The sequence below is a fragment of the Aquarana catesbeiana genome, linkage group LG12 (genome assembly GCF_042186555.1).
Source record: "Aquarana catesbeiana isolate 2022-GZ linkage group LG12, ASM4218655v1, whole genome shotgun sequence".
NCBI classification, from domain to species: Eukaryota; Metazoa; Chordata; class Amphibia; order Anura; family Ranidae; genus Aquarana; species Aquarana catesbeiana.
In genome coordinates, this window is record NC_133335.1 from 22,481,271 (window position 1) to 22,499,240 (window position 17,970).

Consider the following 17,970-nt stretch of genomic DNA (forward strand, 5'->3'; position numbering starts at 1 on the left):
GTTTACATTCCTTGTAATAGGAATAAAAGTGACCCAAATTATTTAAAAAAAAAAAAAAACTGTGAAAAAATTAATAAAATTAAAAAAATAAATAAGAAAAAAAATTTTTTTTAAAAGCGCCCTTTCCCGCCGAGCTCGCGTGCAGAAGCATACGCATACATGAGTAACGCCCACATATGAAAACGGTGGTCAAACCACACATGTGAGGTATCGCCGCGATCGGTAGAGCGAGAGCAATAATTCTAGCACTAGACCTTCTCTGTAACTCAAAACATGTAACCTGATTTTTTAAACGTCGCCTATGGAGATTTTTAAGGGTAAAAGTTTGACGCCATTCCACGAGCGGACGCAATTTTGAAGCGTGACATGTTGGGTATCAATTTACTTGGCGTAAAATTAACTTTCACAATATAAAAAAAAAATTGGGCTAACTTTACTGTTGTCTTATTTTTTTATTCAAAAAAGTGCGCTTGTAAGACCGCTGCGCAAATACGGTGTGAAAAAAAGTATTGCAATGACCGCCATTTAATTCTCTAGAGTGTTAAAAAAAAAACAATACATAATGTTTGGGGGTTTTAAGTAATTTTCTAGCAAAAAAAAAAAAAAAAAAGTTTTAAACTTGTAAACACCAAAATCTCAAAACAAGGCTGGTCTTTAAGTGGTTAAATGTAAGGACTTATTCTTGTTGGTAGTTAGAATCTTTAATATTTGCAAACAAAATGAAGGTTTCCTATTTAGAATAATAAGCTGTCAGGTTAGTAAAACAGCGATATCAGAACCAATTTAATCATACAGTTTGTAGTGTACATAGTTTTGCAAAACAATGGGATAAAGGAATATTCCTGAACGTTGTTTTATCTCATGATTACTGTGAAATTGTGTGAACGCATCAATGCAGTGCATGTTATCTCAGCTTGCAGAGCTTGGATTCATTGAATGAGTTTACCAAAAATGTAAATACTGCAGAATATACAGCCTCATGCTACATAACTAAGCCTCATTTCATGCTGAATAAACCAAATTATTAATGTATCTTAAATAGAAAACTATCTTTAGATAGATTTCTACCACAAAAGCATTTTATTAAAATTAAATTTGATAAAAATCTAAAAAAAATAAATTTAAAAAAAAAAAAAAAATCCAATATTGTTTTTTTTTTATTTTTATTTTTTTTTAAATAATTGATTTATATCCACCCTGCTTCCTGTCCCATAGCCAAACAGGAAGTGAGAGGAAATCCCTACACATTAAAGTGATACTAAAGTCTCATTTTCCTTTTTTTTTCCTTTAAAAATAAGAGTAGACTCTGGCGGTCTTTCCGGCGGAGTTCCGCTGAAACGGACTTGCCTACATAGATCACACCAAAGTCCGATCGTTTAGAACGCGATGACGTACGACAGGACTAGAAAAAGGAAGTTCAATAGCCAGTAGCCAATAGCTGCCCTTGTGTAGTTTTTGGCCCGTCGGAGTAGCATACAGACGAACGGTTTTCCCGATAGGGATTGAGTCCGTCGTAAAGATTTGAAACATGTTCTATTTCTAGGTCTGTCAGAATTTTCGAAAGGAAAAGTCCGAAGCCCCACACACGATGGGAATGTCCGACAGATTGATTCTGTCGGACCTTTTCTGCCGGAAAGTCTGGTCGTGTGTACACGGTATTATACTTACCTGCTCTGTGAAATTGTTTTGCACAGAGCAGCCAAGATCCTCCTCTTCTCGGGTCCCTCTTCAGTTTTCCTGGCCCCTCCCTCCTGTTGTGTGCCCCCACTGCACGCAGCTTGCTATGGGGGGTCACCTGAGCCGATCCGCAACTCTGTCCATTCAGACCTAGAGTTGCGGTTTGGCCCCTCCCCTTCTGTCTCCTGATTGGCTAGATGACTTTGACAGCATTGGGAGCCAATGGCGCCGCTGCTGTGTCTCGGCCAATCAGGGGGAGTAGTCCCGGATGGCCGAGGCATTCGAGCACATTGCTGGATAGAGATGGGGCTCAGGTAAAAATGAGGGGGGGCTGCTGCACACAGAAGGTTTTTTTTATCTTCATGCATAGAATACATGAAGATAAAAAATCTTCTGCCTTTACAACCACTTTAAGAGAATTCATTTGGGACCCCCAGGTCACCAGAACTAGTGTCCCCATTGGAAGATTTCCCCTCTATTACTTTTAGAGGGGTTTGACCCCACCGCCTCTCTCCCCTAATTGGCTCACTGACTTTGACAGCAGCGGGGGCCAATGGTGCCGCACCGCCGTCTCAACCAATGAAGAGGGAAAGTCACGGGGAGCCGGGACACTCCTGCAACATGGCTGGATTGTGATGGGCTCAGATAAATATTAGGGGGGCTACTGCACACAGGTTTTTTATTTTAATGCATGAAGATAAATAAACCTTCTGACTTTACAACCATTTTAAAGCCCAACTCCAGGATAAAACTTACCCTTTCCCACCCCTTTTTCTAAAAAATAAAATGACTGAATTAAGGCTGTTGTCATGTGATCATCCATCACCAAGTCCTTCTTCTCTCTGTGTACTTCTTAGATGGGTCCTTCTTCCAGCTGTCCATGTCAGTGTCTGCACAATGTGGACAATTCCCATTGGCTGGCCAGCAGAAGGGCCCAGTAGACTACTGATGAGGGACGTGAAATGGAACAGCTGGCACGCGTTATTGTGCGACACTGAACTAGCAGTCCCCACATGTTGAAACAATGTCAGCAAAGGTCCTGGATGGTGGGGAACTATAACTGGGTTAGGGAAACTCAACACCTTGCGAAATGGGTTAGAGGGGCAGTCGGGCTTAATTTCTGCACGAAAAGGTTTTAAGTCATTTAAGTTTTAGGGGAAAAAAGTATTTTGGGGGTTAGCTATTATATTGTACATGCAGGGTGACCAGGTACCCCAATACTGTCTTTGTGTAATCCTGAATGGGTGTTGTTGCTGCCCTGCTGCTTTGTCCTAGTCATTGCTTGCCTTTTGTGCACATCTCAACTGCAAACTTTAGATGCCGCTGACATGTTGGCATTAGACCAACCCATGCTTGGCTTGCTTGCCCCCCCTCCCCTCTGACCATCCTTTTCATTTCTGACAGATATCAACCTTAACTCTCCTAACAAAGGTTTGCTGTCAGACACCATGACCGACGTTCCAGTGGATCAGACAGGAAGTCGAGTGCCGGCAGACGCCGCGGGGGCAGGGCTACCAGAGGGCCTGACAGAAGCTGAAGTCGAGGAGCTGCAAGCTGATCTAGCCAAGGTGCGTACAAAGCTGAGACCTGTTGCTTATTGATTACATTTAATATCGGCATCAATTTACAGAAAACATTTGCAGCTGACTCCGCCCCAGAGGAGCTTATAATTCAATGTTCCCTTGTATAGTCCTCACACAAGCAAACATAGCATTCAAGATTGCGGAAGCACCTGAGAGGTCTGCATCGATTTACAGAAAGCATTTGCCGCTAACTCCACCCCAGAGGAGCTTATAACCTAATGTCCCTTCTGTAGTCACACATCACACATGTTCGTATACTAGCATGTAATATTGTGGAAGCGCCTGAAAGTTCCACATCAATTTACAGAAAACATTTGCAGCTGACTCCACCCCGGAGGAGCTTATAATTCAGTGTTCCCTGTGTAGTCATCATACATGTTTGTGAACTAGCAAACATAGCATACAAGATTGTGGAAGCACCTGAGAGGTAGCATTGATTTACAGAAAGCATTTGCAGATTACTCCGCCCCAGAGGAGCTTATAATTCAATGTTCCCTGTATAGTCCTCACACATGTTCGCACACGAGCAAACATAGCATTCAAGATTGTGGAAGCACCTGAGGGGTCTGCATCGATTGACAGAAAGCATATGCAGCTAACTCCACCCCAGAGGAGCTTATAACCTAATGCCCCTTCTGTAGTCACACATCACACATGTTCGTATGTAATATTGTGCAATATTACTAGCATGTAATATTAAGGAAGTGCCTGAAAGTTCTACATCAATTTACAGAAAACATTTGCAGCTGACTCCACCCCTGAGGAGCTTATAACTGTTCCCTGTGTAGTCATCACACATGTTTGCAAATGTAAGATTGTGGAAGCACCTGAGAGGTAGCATCGATTTACAGAAAGCATTTGCAGATTACTCCGCCCCAGAGGAGTTTATAATCTAATGTTTTTTCGATGTACACACACAGTGATTAAATGGTTTTCTTCAAATACAGGTAACATACCGGCATGTAATTGTGTAGAAGAACCTGAATTTTCATACAGTCTCCATGTAAATGGCATCCATAACTTAAAAAATTGCAGGCAAAGCAAGAAGAAATCAAGTATTTGAAATGCTGATTTGCAGTATTTTTAGTTTCCCTAAATGATTTCCCCAAATGGTCTTCCAGGACAGCATGAGATAGGCACCTCTTCTTCCAGCAGAAAACCATAATCACCAGAAACACTTTCAAAGGAAGTCCTGCTGCTGAATTGGTCAGTTATTGTGTTTTCTCTGTCCTGGGGAGACGCATATTAAAAAGATACTGAGCTCAGGATTCTCATGTTCATTTCCCCCCCGCCTATGCCTCACCCTCCTTGATGGTGGGACCTCTGTCCCTTCCTTGGTTCCCCAGTCCCTTTCTTCATTGTCTGGAGAAGACGTGCTGGGAGGTGACTTACACCTTGATGGGCGCTGGGCTAGTGTGGTTCCCTTCTAGTGGCAATAAGGGGATATCCCTGCTGGTTACATGCAAGGTGAGGTATTGTTGCTGCCTGGGCACTGCAGCTCCTAGTTCCAGGACTGTGCAAAGGGCTAAGGGATGTGGGTAGAGCCTGCTTGGTGCCTCTTTCAGCCAAGCCTTCCAAGGAAGGTAGTGTGAAGGCCAGAAGACATTTGTGGGAGCTTTCCTCCCCCTTACCCCCTGCTATGCTCAAATCGGGTATCTTCGCCAGTGACAGGTGCCAGTGGCACCAGCAATATGCAGGTAATCTTGTAGTTAGTGGCTTGTTGCCTTGCTGCTGGTTTGTGTAGTCTATGGTTATTGCATTGCATTCCCCCCCCCCCAGAGTTTTTTCTGGAGCCTGTCTGTGACAGGAACCTTCCCAGCTGTCAGAACACAATGATTATGGCAATACGAAATTGCGTATAAACAAATCTGACAGGCTGGTTGTACCCAAGTCGATTCTTGGATCGACTTTGGTACAATCAGCCTGCCCATAGATGGATCGAATCCCGTCTGAATTTTGATCTATGTACGGCCAGCTTAAGCGCTGCGGCAGCCAAGCCCTGCACACACAAAGTGCATCCATCAGCGAGCACCACAGGTAATTTCTAGCTGTGTGGATAGATGTGGTTGCCGGAGACCTATCATTGGAGTGTCCAGGGATCAGCGGCCACAGTTAGCCAATCACAGGTGGCAGGAATCAGAAGATTTCCGCTGCTGCCATTCGCACTGGTGTTCATCGAAGAGAAGAAGCCAAGAAGCCCAGAAGTCCGGGCCTCTGCTGGCAAAAGAGCGGCATGAAGACAGCGGAGGAGCCGGCAGAAGAACTGGAACACCGGGAGAAGAGGCCAGAGAGAGCGGAGAAGAACCAACCGGATGCCGGGAGAAGAGGAACCGGAGGGACCCCCGAAGTCGGAAGAAGACCCCCGAACCCTAGGTATATGGGTAGGGGTACCATGTACCCCATACTCATTCACATAGGGTGGGGGGCCGGGATCTGGGGGCCCCCTTATTGTAGGGGGCTCCCGGATTCCGATAAGCCTCCTGCCTGCAGACCCCGACAACCAATGGCCAGGGTTGTCGGGAAGAGGCCCTTGTCCTCATCAACATGGGGACAAGTTGCTTTGTGATGGGGGGGGGCCCGCAGGCTCGCTCGTCCCCACCCCCTTTCCTGACCGACCGGGCTGCGTGCTCGGAACGGGGTCTGGTATGGATTCTAGGGGTGACCCCATGCTGTTTTTTCGGCATAGGAGTTTCCCTTTAAAATCCATACCAGACTTAAGGGCCTGGTATGCCCCACGGCTCGCAAGGTGTCAATCTCGCCGATAAAAGCGGCGAGATTGACTTCCTTTTCTAGTCCCGTCGTACTTGTCCGTGTGTGGGCAAGTCCGTTCATTCTGAAAGTCCGCTGTAACTCCGGCGAAAGTCCGTCGGAAAGACGGGCGGACCTAGCCTGCCGGAAAGTCCGGTCATGTGTAAGCAAGTCCGTCCGTTCAGGTAGTCCGCCGGAAAGACCGTCAGACCAAGTCTGCTGGAAAGTTCGCTCATGTGTACGAGGCATAACACTTTTCCAGCTAATTAATATGCCTAAAATATTTTATAAGCACATATAATCTTAAAGGGTTTGTGAACCCATTTGTAAAAGTCTATGCCAGCCCCTCTATTAGAGGCTGGCATAGCACACTGTGTTAAGCATTTTTTAAAACGAGTGTTGTAAATACCGATATTTTTATTTTTTTTTTTTTTGTGTTCAGGCTGGTCACATGACTCGCGGCCACTTTCTAGCTCCAACGGATGGCTTCTGCAGGAGGGGCCGTGATCTCTCTCTGACGTCAGCCGGGGAGATCACGTGACCGCTCCTCCTCCTCAGAATCCCCGTCTCATAGCTGTAAAGTGGCCGCGACTCATGTGACCGGCCTGAAGAAATATAAAAATCGGTATTTACAACACTCGTTTTAAAAAATGCTTAACACAGTGTGCTATGCCAGCTTCTAATAGAGGGGCTGGCAGTGACAATTATAGGTTTTAATTTTTTTTTTAATAATAGCGACAAATGGGTGGGGCTGAGTGAAGACACAGAGAGGACGCTGACAGGGAGGGGGTGAGAGAGAAGAGCAGCCTATCACAGAGGGAGGCACTTTGACCACGATGATCAGGGCGGAGCTGCCCTGGTTATCATGGTCTGTTTAGAGAGGGGCATACAGGAAGTGGTAGGATTAGGGTTTTTTTTTTTTTTTTTTCAGTTTAGAGGGGGGCAGATTTCATAGCACAAGCACTGTGCTATCTAATCTACTTTAAGGGACCAGGATATGAATTGTTTGTTTTTGGGTTAACAAACGCTTTAAGGGAAGATTTTTGCTAAAACTATTGGTCTTGCAATGGGGGAGGGGTTCTTTACAGTACAGAACTGCTTTCATTGTTTAAATGCATAATATATGTGGTACCAGTTATTTGTACTGAAATTTCTGAATCTGAAAACGCCAAAGGTATTTTTTTAGAAGCGGACTACTAGCCTACTGCTCATACATGATCTTCAGTTTATGAAATCTGGGGAGATTTATAATAATGAGATAGGATGTGATCTATATCATTAACATTCATCCCTGTTTTTTCTGCCCTGTAGGTAGAGGAGGAAATCCTCACCCTGCGTCAGGTTCTGGTTGCCAAGGAGCGCTATGCAGCGGAACTGAAAAGAAAGTTGGGGCAGACCCCACTCAACCAGCTAAAGGCTAACCTGTCTAAAGGCCTGCATGATGTGCAAATGTCCACTGCGTAGGTGTCCCTTCCTTTTTATTTTAATCAATTTACCTTTAAGTAGTTGGTGTGCCTTATTTTGTGTTGTACTTATTTAGGCTACTTTCACACTGAAAGCGCTGGTGGTAAAGCACCGCTAGTTTTACCGGCGCTTTACTGTCGTTTTAGCGGCGCTTTTCAGCCGCTAGCAGGGCGCTTTTAACCCCCCGCTAGCGGCCGAAGAAAGGGTTAAAAGCGCCTGCATTGCAGAGCTGCCCATTCATTTCAATGTGCAGGACGTTTTGGGAGCCGTGTATACCACTCCCAAACCGCCCCAAAGATGCTGCTTGCAAGACTTTTCAGAACGTCCCGCAAGTGCACCGCCCCAGTGTGAAAATTCACACTGAATTTAATAGAAGGCAGTTTTCAGGTGTTAGAGGCTGTTTCTAGCGCTAAAACGCCTGAAAACCACCTCGGTGTGAAAGCAGCCTAAACCTTAGATGTAAAGTTACAAAATAGGTTGTGAATGCCTGATTAAAATGCAAGATTAGACCAAAAATTCAACCTGTTCTCCCCCAGCCTGCTTTAAAATTCTTGGCATAAACAATTCTCACCTTTCGACGCAAAAGCCATTTTTATTTTTTGTTTGCGTTGACAGGAAAATATATTATCCATATGCCTGTATATTTTAAGGTGGTAGTAAACCATGTAAAACGTATCCCCTTGCGGGTAGTGTCATAATGTGCTAGTATGCGATGCATACTAGCACATTATGACAGACTTGCCTAAAAAAAAACGGATCCCTGCAGTGGTGCGCTGTCGCTGCTCACTGGTGTTCCATCTTCACCCCGGTGTTCCATCTTCACCCCGGTGTTCCATCCTCACGCCGGTGCTCCATCCTCACGCCGGTGCTCCATCCTCACGCCGGTGCTCCATCCTCACGCCGGTGCTCCATCCTCACGCCGGTGCTCCATCCTCACGCCGGTGCTCCATCTTCACCCCAGTGTTCCATCTTCATCCAGGTGTTTCTTACAGGTTTGCGGGCTCCAGCTGTTTGAATGACCGAGCCGCGATGGCATCACTCCAATGCACGTGCGCTGGAGTCAAGTTTGCGGAACAACTCCCTCAATGGATGGCATACTTCAGTGTGCCGTTCATTGAGCCCGCAGGAGGGCTGCATCCACCGGACATTGGACCGTGTATGTGATGTGATATTGGTTGTCTTTCCCTCTGGCAAAGAGCACTGAAAGTATTTGACTGTCTTTTCTCGGAGATAATCGCTGTACCTACAGGTAAGCCTTATTATAGGAGTACCTGTAGGTACAAGATAACAAGTGGAGTTTGCTAGCGCTTTAAAAGGGTATACTGGAATTTTTAAAGTTTTTAATCTCTTTAATTTAAAAAAAAAAAAAAAAAAAAAAGCTACTTTCTATTTTCATCTATTAGATTGTAAGCTCTTATGAGCTAGGCATGTGCACTGCCGAAAAATTTGTTTTAGTTTTATTTATTAATTTTGTTTTTTGGGTCATTTGGTATGATCGCAATTTGTAAATTCGATCATTCGAAAATAAGAAAAGAAAATCCAAAAATTCGAAAGAATGACTAACTAATAATAACTATTAAATTATAAGTATTGGAATTTCCTTTCAAATTTGGCTGTTAGTGAACATGTAACGGATGCAAATTTATCTGAAGTTTTGAATTATCCGAAATATGAATGCCGTATCTAAACAGATGGAACGGAACAAATTAATAGTAATAAAAAAAGTTAGTTATTAATTTGTTTAGATGCGGAATTCGTAACTTCGAATAAATTCGTATTTGTTTTGTTCACTAACCGCTAAATTTGAAATGAAATTCCTATAATTTAATAGTAATAATTAAGTTATTATTAGTTGGTTATTTCAGATTTTAACAATTTTCGGGTTTACTGTTTTTCGAATTTTACGAATTTTCGAATTGACGAATATTTGGAAAAATTTGTTAAACAGGTTTTCGTTAATTCGTATATTTCCGAATGAATGAATTTGTCGAAATAATTGCATAACAAATTGAACATGTCTATTATGAGCAGTGCCTTCTTAACCCTTTTGTATTGTAACTGTATTGTCTCCCTTTATATTATAAAGAGCTGCGCAAACTGTGTCATATAAATCCTGTATATTAATTGTATGACTTATTTTAGACCAGTGACCTCATCACAGGATCTGTGTGCATCTCTGTGCAGTTCAGACAGATCATGGCTGGTGTGAGGGGTCGGGGTAGGGGGCTGCACATGGCTTCCTAATAACATCCCAGCACCCTGCCTCGGTGCCAACAGTCCTTAGCCATAATGCAAGCAGCGGGCTGGGACTTGGGAGGAGATATACAAATATTAAAACACCTTTATGGGTGGGTGTCAGTCTAAAGGAGTGGGCGTTCCTAGGCAGGCTGTATTTTTTTTTTTTGCAGACTTCCTTATGTGATTTGTAGCCTCCATGACAGGCTGGGGAAGAAAAGGCTAGAGATGATGCTGGATGTTTTTCAGGCAGGAAACGAGGCCGGCTGTATCTGACTTGCTTCTGTCAGAAGCTTTACGCAAAGCAGTGGAATTAGAGCAAAAATTTCAGTACAGGAGAGGAGCCGGTACAACTGCGCAAGACTGTTTTTTTTTATTTTGGATAGAGCAACCCCTGGCAGATTTTATTTAATTTTTTTTCATCATTTGTGTCCCATTAAGGAGATTTCCCTTCACTTCCTGTCCCAAAGCCAAACAGGAAGTGAGAGGAAATCCCTGTAAATTGAAGAGGAAGTAAACCCATCCATTTGCCAGTTTCAAAAAACACTGGCACGTGCCGGAAATGTAACACTCCCATTGGTTGTGCTCTCAACCAAACTGTCAAACCATCCAATGGCTGGTGTCATAACTGATCACATGTGTACCATCATGGCAGTTGTAGATTAAACAGAGGTAAAGATGGCAGCTTCCCTGGCAGAAAACCATAGGGGGGTTTACTTACACTTTAAGGGAATTCCTTGGGGACCCCCCCCCCCCCCCCCAGGTCACCAGATCTAGTGTGTCTCAATTGAAAGATTTGCCCTCTATTACTTTTCTTGGGACAAGCCAAAATTTGTGATTTTTCTTACACTTTTACTTGCAATGATAATGGTAAACAGGACAAATAGAAAGGATGAATCTCCCTAACGGAGGCGCAGACAGCAATAAAAACTGAGAGGGGTTCTAATCCCTCTCCACTTTATCCAAAACTGGAAAAAAAGTTTTGCCTTTTTAGTTATTTTTTTATTTCTTTTTTAACAGAAAAGCCTTTAGTTATAATTTAAGCTAATTTGGCTATATAATTTTAGCCATTGGAAGATTTCCCCACCATTACTTTTTTAGGGACAACCCAAAATTTCTATTACTTTCAATGATAATGGAAAACAGGACAAATAGAGAGGGGGAATCTCCTTAACGGGGACACAGCAGTAAAAATTTACAAGCGTTCTAACCCCTCTCCACTTTATCCAAAACTAAAAAAAAAAAAAGTTTTGCCTTCAATTCTACTTTAGGCTTCATAACCAGCCCCCCCCCCCCCGTTACATTTTGTATGAAGAAGGTTTATGTCTGTTAAGCCACAATGTTCATTGGTGGCTAAACCTATTTCTGTGCTCTTCTTAAAATATCTGATCTCCGATTTTGTTCCAGTTATGTAAAAACCTCAGAGAAACTCGGAGAGTGGAACGAGAAAATGACTCAGTCTGACGTGTGAGTTTCTGTGCAGCTGCACTTCTCCTGGCTTTCTGCAGGGGGCACTGTCCTTGCTTGATGAATGATGTGAGCTGATGAGCGAGTGTCTGTGTGCCTGCAATATGAGTGGCAGAGTGTGTGTGGGACGCATGCGCGTGCGCAGAGGTGACACGTTTGGTGGTTTTTCCGGCTCTTATGGTTTTATTCTAACATGCTGCTTTAGCCTAGAATTAACTGGTTTGGTGTTACCGCTTCCTTGGGCTCTGTGTGCTGGGTGCTTTTCCATGCTGGTTGCTGGTCTGTTTATATAACACGCTCTCTCTTTGTCTGATCCAGATACAAGAAGACTCAAGAAACCCTGTCCACCGCCGGACAGAAAACTTCGGCAGCGCTTTCTAACGTTGGCTCCGTCATTTCCCGGAAGCTGGGGGATATGAGGTGAGGGATTGAGTCTTGTAGCAGTAATGGAGGGCTTTGCATGTTTAGCTCGACCAATCAGCAAATAGTTTTCACTATCCTGACCTCAGCTAAAAACTGAGGGGTGGAAGGTGAAGAGCTATGAACAGCTGCTTGTTAGGAAAATTCCCCTCCCTATCTGAGAGTTGATGCCTCAGGGGGGACACCGTTGTAAATGGGGAAAAAAATAAAAATTCCTGGGGGCTTATTATTCTGACATCAACTGTTTGTATTAGCGACATATCCCTCGCTAAGACTCTTATACCCGGTCTGTATAAGCAGATACAGTCACCGCAGACAGTCTTTATCAGATAGCTGAACTCACCAAATACCTTCTTCTTATCCATGGAGATCTTTATTGAATGTAACAGGTTACAGCAGATGACAGGATATGGCAGATGATTGCAAAAGCCGGTATTTGCAGGTCAAAACACGGTAATGCGTTCCCCCGTGCGAGCAGAGACAAGCGGCCATTTTTATCCCATAAAGACAATGTGAGAAGGAAGGGGAAATACATCATAAAATGGGAAGGAACACACAAAATGACCACAAGGTGGCAGTATAATAACCAACTATACTGAGGCCAATAAACAACAGCTTAAAGCGGAGTTCCAGTCCCCCAATTCGATTTTTTTTTTTTTTTTTTTTTTAAGACTCCACACTAATGCCCTGTACACACGGTCAGATTTTCCGACGGAAAAAATGCGATCGTCTGTGGGCGCCATCTGACTTTTTTCGTCGGAATTACCGACACACAAAGTTTGAGAGCAGGCTATAAAATTTTCCGACAACAAAATCCGTTCGGTTAAATTCCGATCGTGTGTACACAAATCCGACGCACAAAGTGCCACGCATGCTGAGAATAAATTAAGAGACGAAAGCTATTGGCTACTGCCCCATTTTATAGTCCCGACGTGCGTGTTTTACGTCACCGCATTCAGAACGATCGGATTTTCCGACAACTTTGTGCGACCGTGTGTATGCAAGACATGTTTGAGCCAACATCCTTTGGAAAAAATCCATGGGTTTTGTTGTCGGAATGTCCGATCAATGTCCGACTGTGTGTACGAGGCATAACTTGATCCACTCTATATGCAATCTTTAGAGTTATTCATGGAGTCCTTTTTATTTATTTTTTAGTTTAATAAAAGTACCTGGATCTCGGAAGCTGACAAGGTCCATCTCCACTGTGGGCATTTCCAGGAATCGGTGCAGCTGGCTACCCAGCATGCACCTCCCGATCTCACGCCTGCGCAGTAATGCCTCCACGCAGCGCTCCTGAGTCCTAACACATTGCCATAGCGGCGCCGGCGGACGTTCCCGTCAATCATCGCGAGATTTCGTCATTAGGTGATTAGCAAGGACTCCTGGGATACATGATGCTGCTATCCCAGGAGCCCTTGCGAATCGCCTAGTGACGTAATCGCCTAGGCGGCGACTGCCGGAAGTGCAGGAGAAAGTAGATAAAGGTATTTCCTTTAAAAAAAAAAAAAAAAAGAAAAAGAATTTCCATTTCGAAAAGAATGCTAACAGGGGATACCATAGAGAAGAAGTGTATAAAATGGGTGGAACTCCACTTTAAGGAAATTAACTACAGTAAAACCTTGGATTGCGAGTAATGCGGTTTACGAGCATTTCACAATATGAGCTGTTTTTTTTTCCTTTTAAATCCTGACTTGGTTTGCGAGCGTTGTCTCACAAGACAAACAGGATTCAAGCCTCTGGGGTGTACAGTACCGCATTTGACCAGAGGTGCGGGGGCGCCGGTGACGCTCGGTGACACTCAGAGCCATATGTGGTACTGCATACACTAGCAGTGACACGGGAACGAATTATCTGAGTTTCCATTGATTCCTATGGGGAAACTGGCTTTGGATTACAAGCATTCTTCTGGAATGGATTATGCTCGTAACCCAAGGCAGTGGTCATCAACTCCTGTCCTCAGGGCCCACTAACAGGCCAGGTTTGCAAGATAACTGAAATACATGACAGGTGATATCATTTGCTGCTCAGTGATTGCAGTATTCTAGTCTGCATCTCCCCAAAGTAATGCTTAAAACCTGGCCTGTTAGTGAGCCCTGAGGACAGGGTTGATGACCACTGATCTAAGGTACTTGCTTTGTCCAATGCTTTGGGTTTTATACTCTGTGAATTGCTCATGTTGCTAGTGCAGCATTTCTTTTACCACCAACATTGGGTGTCTGTCGAGAGGCATTATACCAATGCAAAGGCCCCAGATGGAAGCCACTATTCTCTGCCAAACTTCCGGAGCGTTCTCTATGAGCGATGGTGACATTATTCAGTGATATGCAGTTTTCAAGTCAGGGTAGCTTCTATCGGAGGATTGTTTCACAGGTATTTTGCTTCAGTCAATTAGTTGTGCTGCATAGCTTGTATGACCTGCTGATAGGACGAGAGAGCAGAGAGATGAGTGTATCAGTCTGCTGCTTCTCTTTTAAGCCTGGGTTTACACTTGTGCTTTGCTGGACACCACATGTCTTGTGCACATCACATGCAATGTCTGTGCGGTGCAATTTGAGCCATACATTTATTTTATTTTTTTTTTTAAGGCTCAAATCGCATCCACACCAAAATGGTGCAGGACCTGTAAACACCCATGCGATGCAATGCTGGCAATCGCACTGCGTTTTGCAAGCTTTTTCGGAGTGTCAATAGTGGTGCACCGAAATGAAAATGAAACCGAAAATTCAGAATGCACTTGACCGAAACCGAAAAAGAAAAAAAATAATATATATAATTTTTTTTTTAACTGTATTATATTCGACTTTTGAATATCGAATTTAAATGAATGCAAATTTTGTTAGCACCTTTTTGAAGCGGTGTTATAAATCCTGTTTGCTGCATTTTTAGTGCATCAACAATGCACCTGCGTTGAGGTCTTTAAAGCATTTTATTGAGCCATATGACCTATGAAAAACCAATCCATAAGCAAGGTAAAATCGCGGGCGTTTTCGATAGCCATTATTCGCATTTTTCTTTTCAGCACAACGCTGAAAATCCTATTTTCTGCCGATTAATTTTCAGTGAAAATTTTGGTGCATCACTAGTCGTTAATCTAACATTGACACCCCCAGCAGATCGCATGGATGCCGTGTGATTGCAATCCGGTGTGGGAGACTCGCAGGATTTGCTGCGTTTCCCACATAACATCAGTGTGAACCAAGGCTAACTGTCCACATGCAAGCTGTATGTGTCGCTTAAATGCAGCAGAGAGAAATCGGGTCTTCTTCCCTGCTAGACGAGGATGTATTGTGATGCAGAGCTGTGCAAATTTCAGAACTGGATAGGCAGAAATACAAATTGGGTAAAACAGCTTTCATGGTGTCAAGGTTAATTTTATCATTATTTTCACATAACTTTTACCTAGGATTATCTTTTTTTTAATTTTTTTTCCAGTTGAATTGAGCTAGAAAATGTGTGAGTTCTGGGGGAAAGTTTGGTGAATCTTGTATGAAAACCTTTATGAATAGACCCCTATGTATTTCATCTGTGCATTTTGCTGGTTGCCTGGTGTTCAGCTTTACACACATCTGCCTAATTTAAGTAAAAAAAAAAAAAAAAAATCGGTTTAAACCGAAGGCAGACAGTTGTTAAGGAAAGCTTTCAGAAAAAGCTCTGTAAGGCTCGTTTCACATGCACGTCATCCGTTGAGTACCGTTTTATTTATTTTTGTTTTGTTTTTTTTTTTTTGTTTTTGTTTTTGTTTTTTTAATCAGTTGTTACATTTGTATTCAGTTCAATTTATCTGTTTTTACATCCTCCTGCCGGAGTTCTGCCAAAATGTCAAACCCCCGGCAGAATATCGAACCACATCACTTCCTTTGACGTGGAATCAGCTGTTGCAGAAAACAACGCGCACTGCGCATGCGTACCGCATCATCTGCGCATGCGCAGTGCTTCATTGCTGACGTCAGGGCACTAAATGTCAAATTAGTCAACCGGCCATCTTGCTACACCCCGCACTCGGCTGCACTGCGCCTGCACTCAGAAGGCGGCAGCGGATATCTTTTTACACCCACCCAAGTCTTGCATTCCGCACTTATTTTTAACAGTAAACTCAGCTTATATAGTGAAATACTGTATTTAGAAGTCCGTGACGCTGTTTTGATTTCCCCAACCAAAAACTGATGGATGATAAACGGAACGTTCGTGTGAAATGGGCCTTGGGGTACAAATGCTTCTAAATCTCTGCACCTAATGTTGTGTTTTTTTATGTATCTAACCATTCATCTCTTCCATCACTAACACTCTAAACAGCCACACAATGGTCCGGGCAGCTATTTTGCCTATGGAGGTTTTTGGAGGGTAAGAGATCCTGTGTGGCCCTGTGATAACTATCCACTTTTCTTAGAAAGGCTCTCTTAGAGCAGATAGACTGTGTTCCTTCACTGTCAGGACGTGGGGTAAAGTTAAAGCTGAACTCCGAGGTGCTGAAAAAAAAAAAAAAAAAAAAAAAGCTTCCCTAACTGCAAGGGTTAAATGCTCATTTTTTCCCTCGGGTACCAGTAAAAAGGACTTTTTGCCCCTTCGCTCTCACCTCTATCCGACAATCCAGGTTGTGGGAACGGCTTTAGCGTCCTCGCTTACGATGCAGGACTGCTTTGTAACTCTAGGTTCACTCATATGGGGCTCAGTGAGGCACGTTTTGCAGGGGCATAGCAGCCCAATCATTGGAATGGTCTGCCGTGTCTCCTGAAAAGGTCCCTGCAGCATTTTAGGAAATGCGGTCCGCGTGGGAACATTGCAGGCGGTTCCCAATGCAGGTGCGATTTCCAGTGTGTGCGGCGCGTCATTAGGATTTATGGCATAGTTTACCAAAGTTCATGCAAGCTTAGAACACGTGGCACCACATAGTATGACACCAGTAGTATGATACATTCTGCAAATTTCTTGGATGGGATTTTTTTTTTTTTTTTGGGCACCAAACACCAACTAAGGAATAAGGTGAAAAAAAAAATAAAAATCAATATATTCTTGTATTGATGTTATTCCTTTGTTGGTGTTTGGTGCCCAAAAAAATCCCATTCAAAAAATGTGCAGAATTTATAGGATTAATGGCACCTGCCAACATACAGCCAATGCGATTTTCTGTGCGGGTGGTTGGGGCTGCGGGAACTGGGGCGGACCCACAGCGAGAATCATTCGCACAGATATGAACCCAGCCTTATGTCTAGTACACACAATAAGAAGATCAGACGAAAAATACCACTTTCGGAGCGATCTTCCGATAAATTGATCGTTAGCAGTATCGGGACATGGTCATCTAGAGCCCAGGGCGAACATGCCGAATTGTGCCCCCCCCCCACAAGGTGTACAAGTGTTGTGTCAGCAAAAAATCCCCCCCCCCCCCAAAACAAATCAAGCGCTAATCTGCATGCTTAGCTCAAATCCTCTCGTTCCACATATGCTCCCAGCACTATCCCCCCCCCCAAAAAAAAACCATTCCTAGCACAAATCCTCTACCCCTCAAATTTCCCCTTCGTTCACCATTCCCCTCCCTCAATCCCCCATCCTAGCACAACCCCCCCCCCCCCCCTCCTTCCCAATTTCCACTCCTAGCACAAATGCCCCCCCCAATCATCCCTTCTAACACTGGGCGGCACAGTGGTGTAGTGGTAGCACTCTCGCCTAGCAGTAAGAAGGGTCACTGGTTCGAATCCCAACCATGACACTACCTGCTTGGAGTTTGCATGTTCTCCCTGTGCCTGCGTGGGTTTCCTCCGGGTACTCCGGTTTCCTCCCACACTCCAAAGACATGCTGGTAGGTTAATTGGATCCTGTCTAAATTGTCCCTGGTATGTATGAATGTGAGTTAGGGACCTTAGATTGTAAGCCCCTTGAGGGTAGGGACTGATGTGAATGTACAATGTATATGTAAAGCGCTGCGTAAATTGACGGCGCTATATAAGTACCTGAAATAAAATAAATAAATAAACACAAATTCCCCTCCTAGCACTAACCCCCCCAAACCTCACACGATACCACAGTGCCCAGGGCAGCTCCCCTTCCTGCCCACCCCTTATTCTGGGCCTGATCGTTCATACATAGTATTCGATAAACAATCACGACAGTTCATGGAAAAACATCCAAAGGGACAAGAACGAAAAATGTTCTTGACTGTGTAATTTGTGTCCTTCCCTTTTTTTTTTTTTTTATGAAAAAAGTCATGTGACCAAGACCAGGCATACTTGGAAATGAAAGGATACATTACAATACAATGCAATACATCACTTCCGAAGTTGTATTCTTTCATACGAGAATTTTCGTAACCTTAGTAACCTATTGATTTTCGATCTGGGACAAGATTGCAAAAAAACGGAGAATCATTCGTCCGATA

The 17,970-nt window shown here is 43.7% G+C and overlaps 1 protein-coding gene across 10 annotated transcripts in view; it reads left to right on the forward strand.

The window, feature by feature from the left end:
* The window catches only part of TPD52L2 (TPD52 like 2), a 47,114-nt gene that overhangs the window by 12,315 nt on the left and 16,829 nt on the right, over positions 1–17,970 (forward strand). For 5 of the 10 annotated variants that reach the window (XR_012236841.1, XR_012236842.1, XM_073607388.1 and 2 more), the window contains exons 2-5: positions 3,082–3,245; positions 7,320–7,468; positions 11,115–11,174; positions 11,493–11,594. Coding sequence is in view for 8 of the 10 variants with exons in the window: in XM_073607388.1 (XP_073463489.1) it covers positions 3,082–3,245; positions 7,320–7,468; positions 11,115–11,174; positions 11,493–11,594 (475 nt within the window). In the remaining 2 variants the exon portion in view is untranslated. The remainder of the gene's footprint in view (positions 1–3,081; positions 3,246–7,319; positions 7,469–11,114; positions 11,175–11,492; positions 11,595–17,970) is intronic. The other 5 variants (XM_073607392.1, XM_073607394.1, XM_073607395.1 and 2 more) reach the window with 2 other exon arrangements.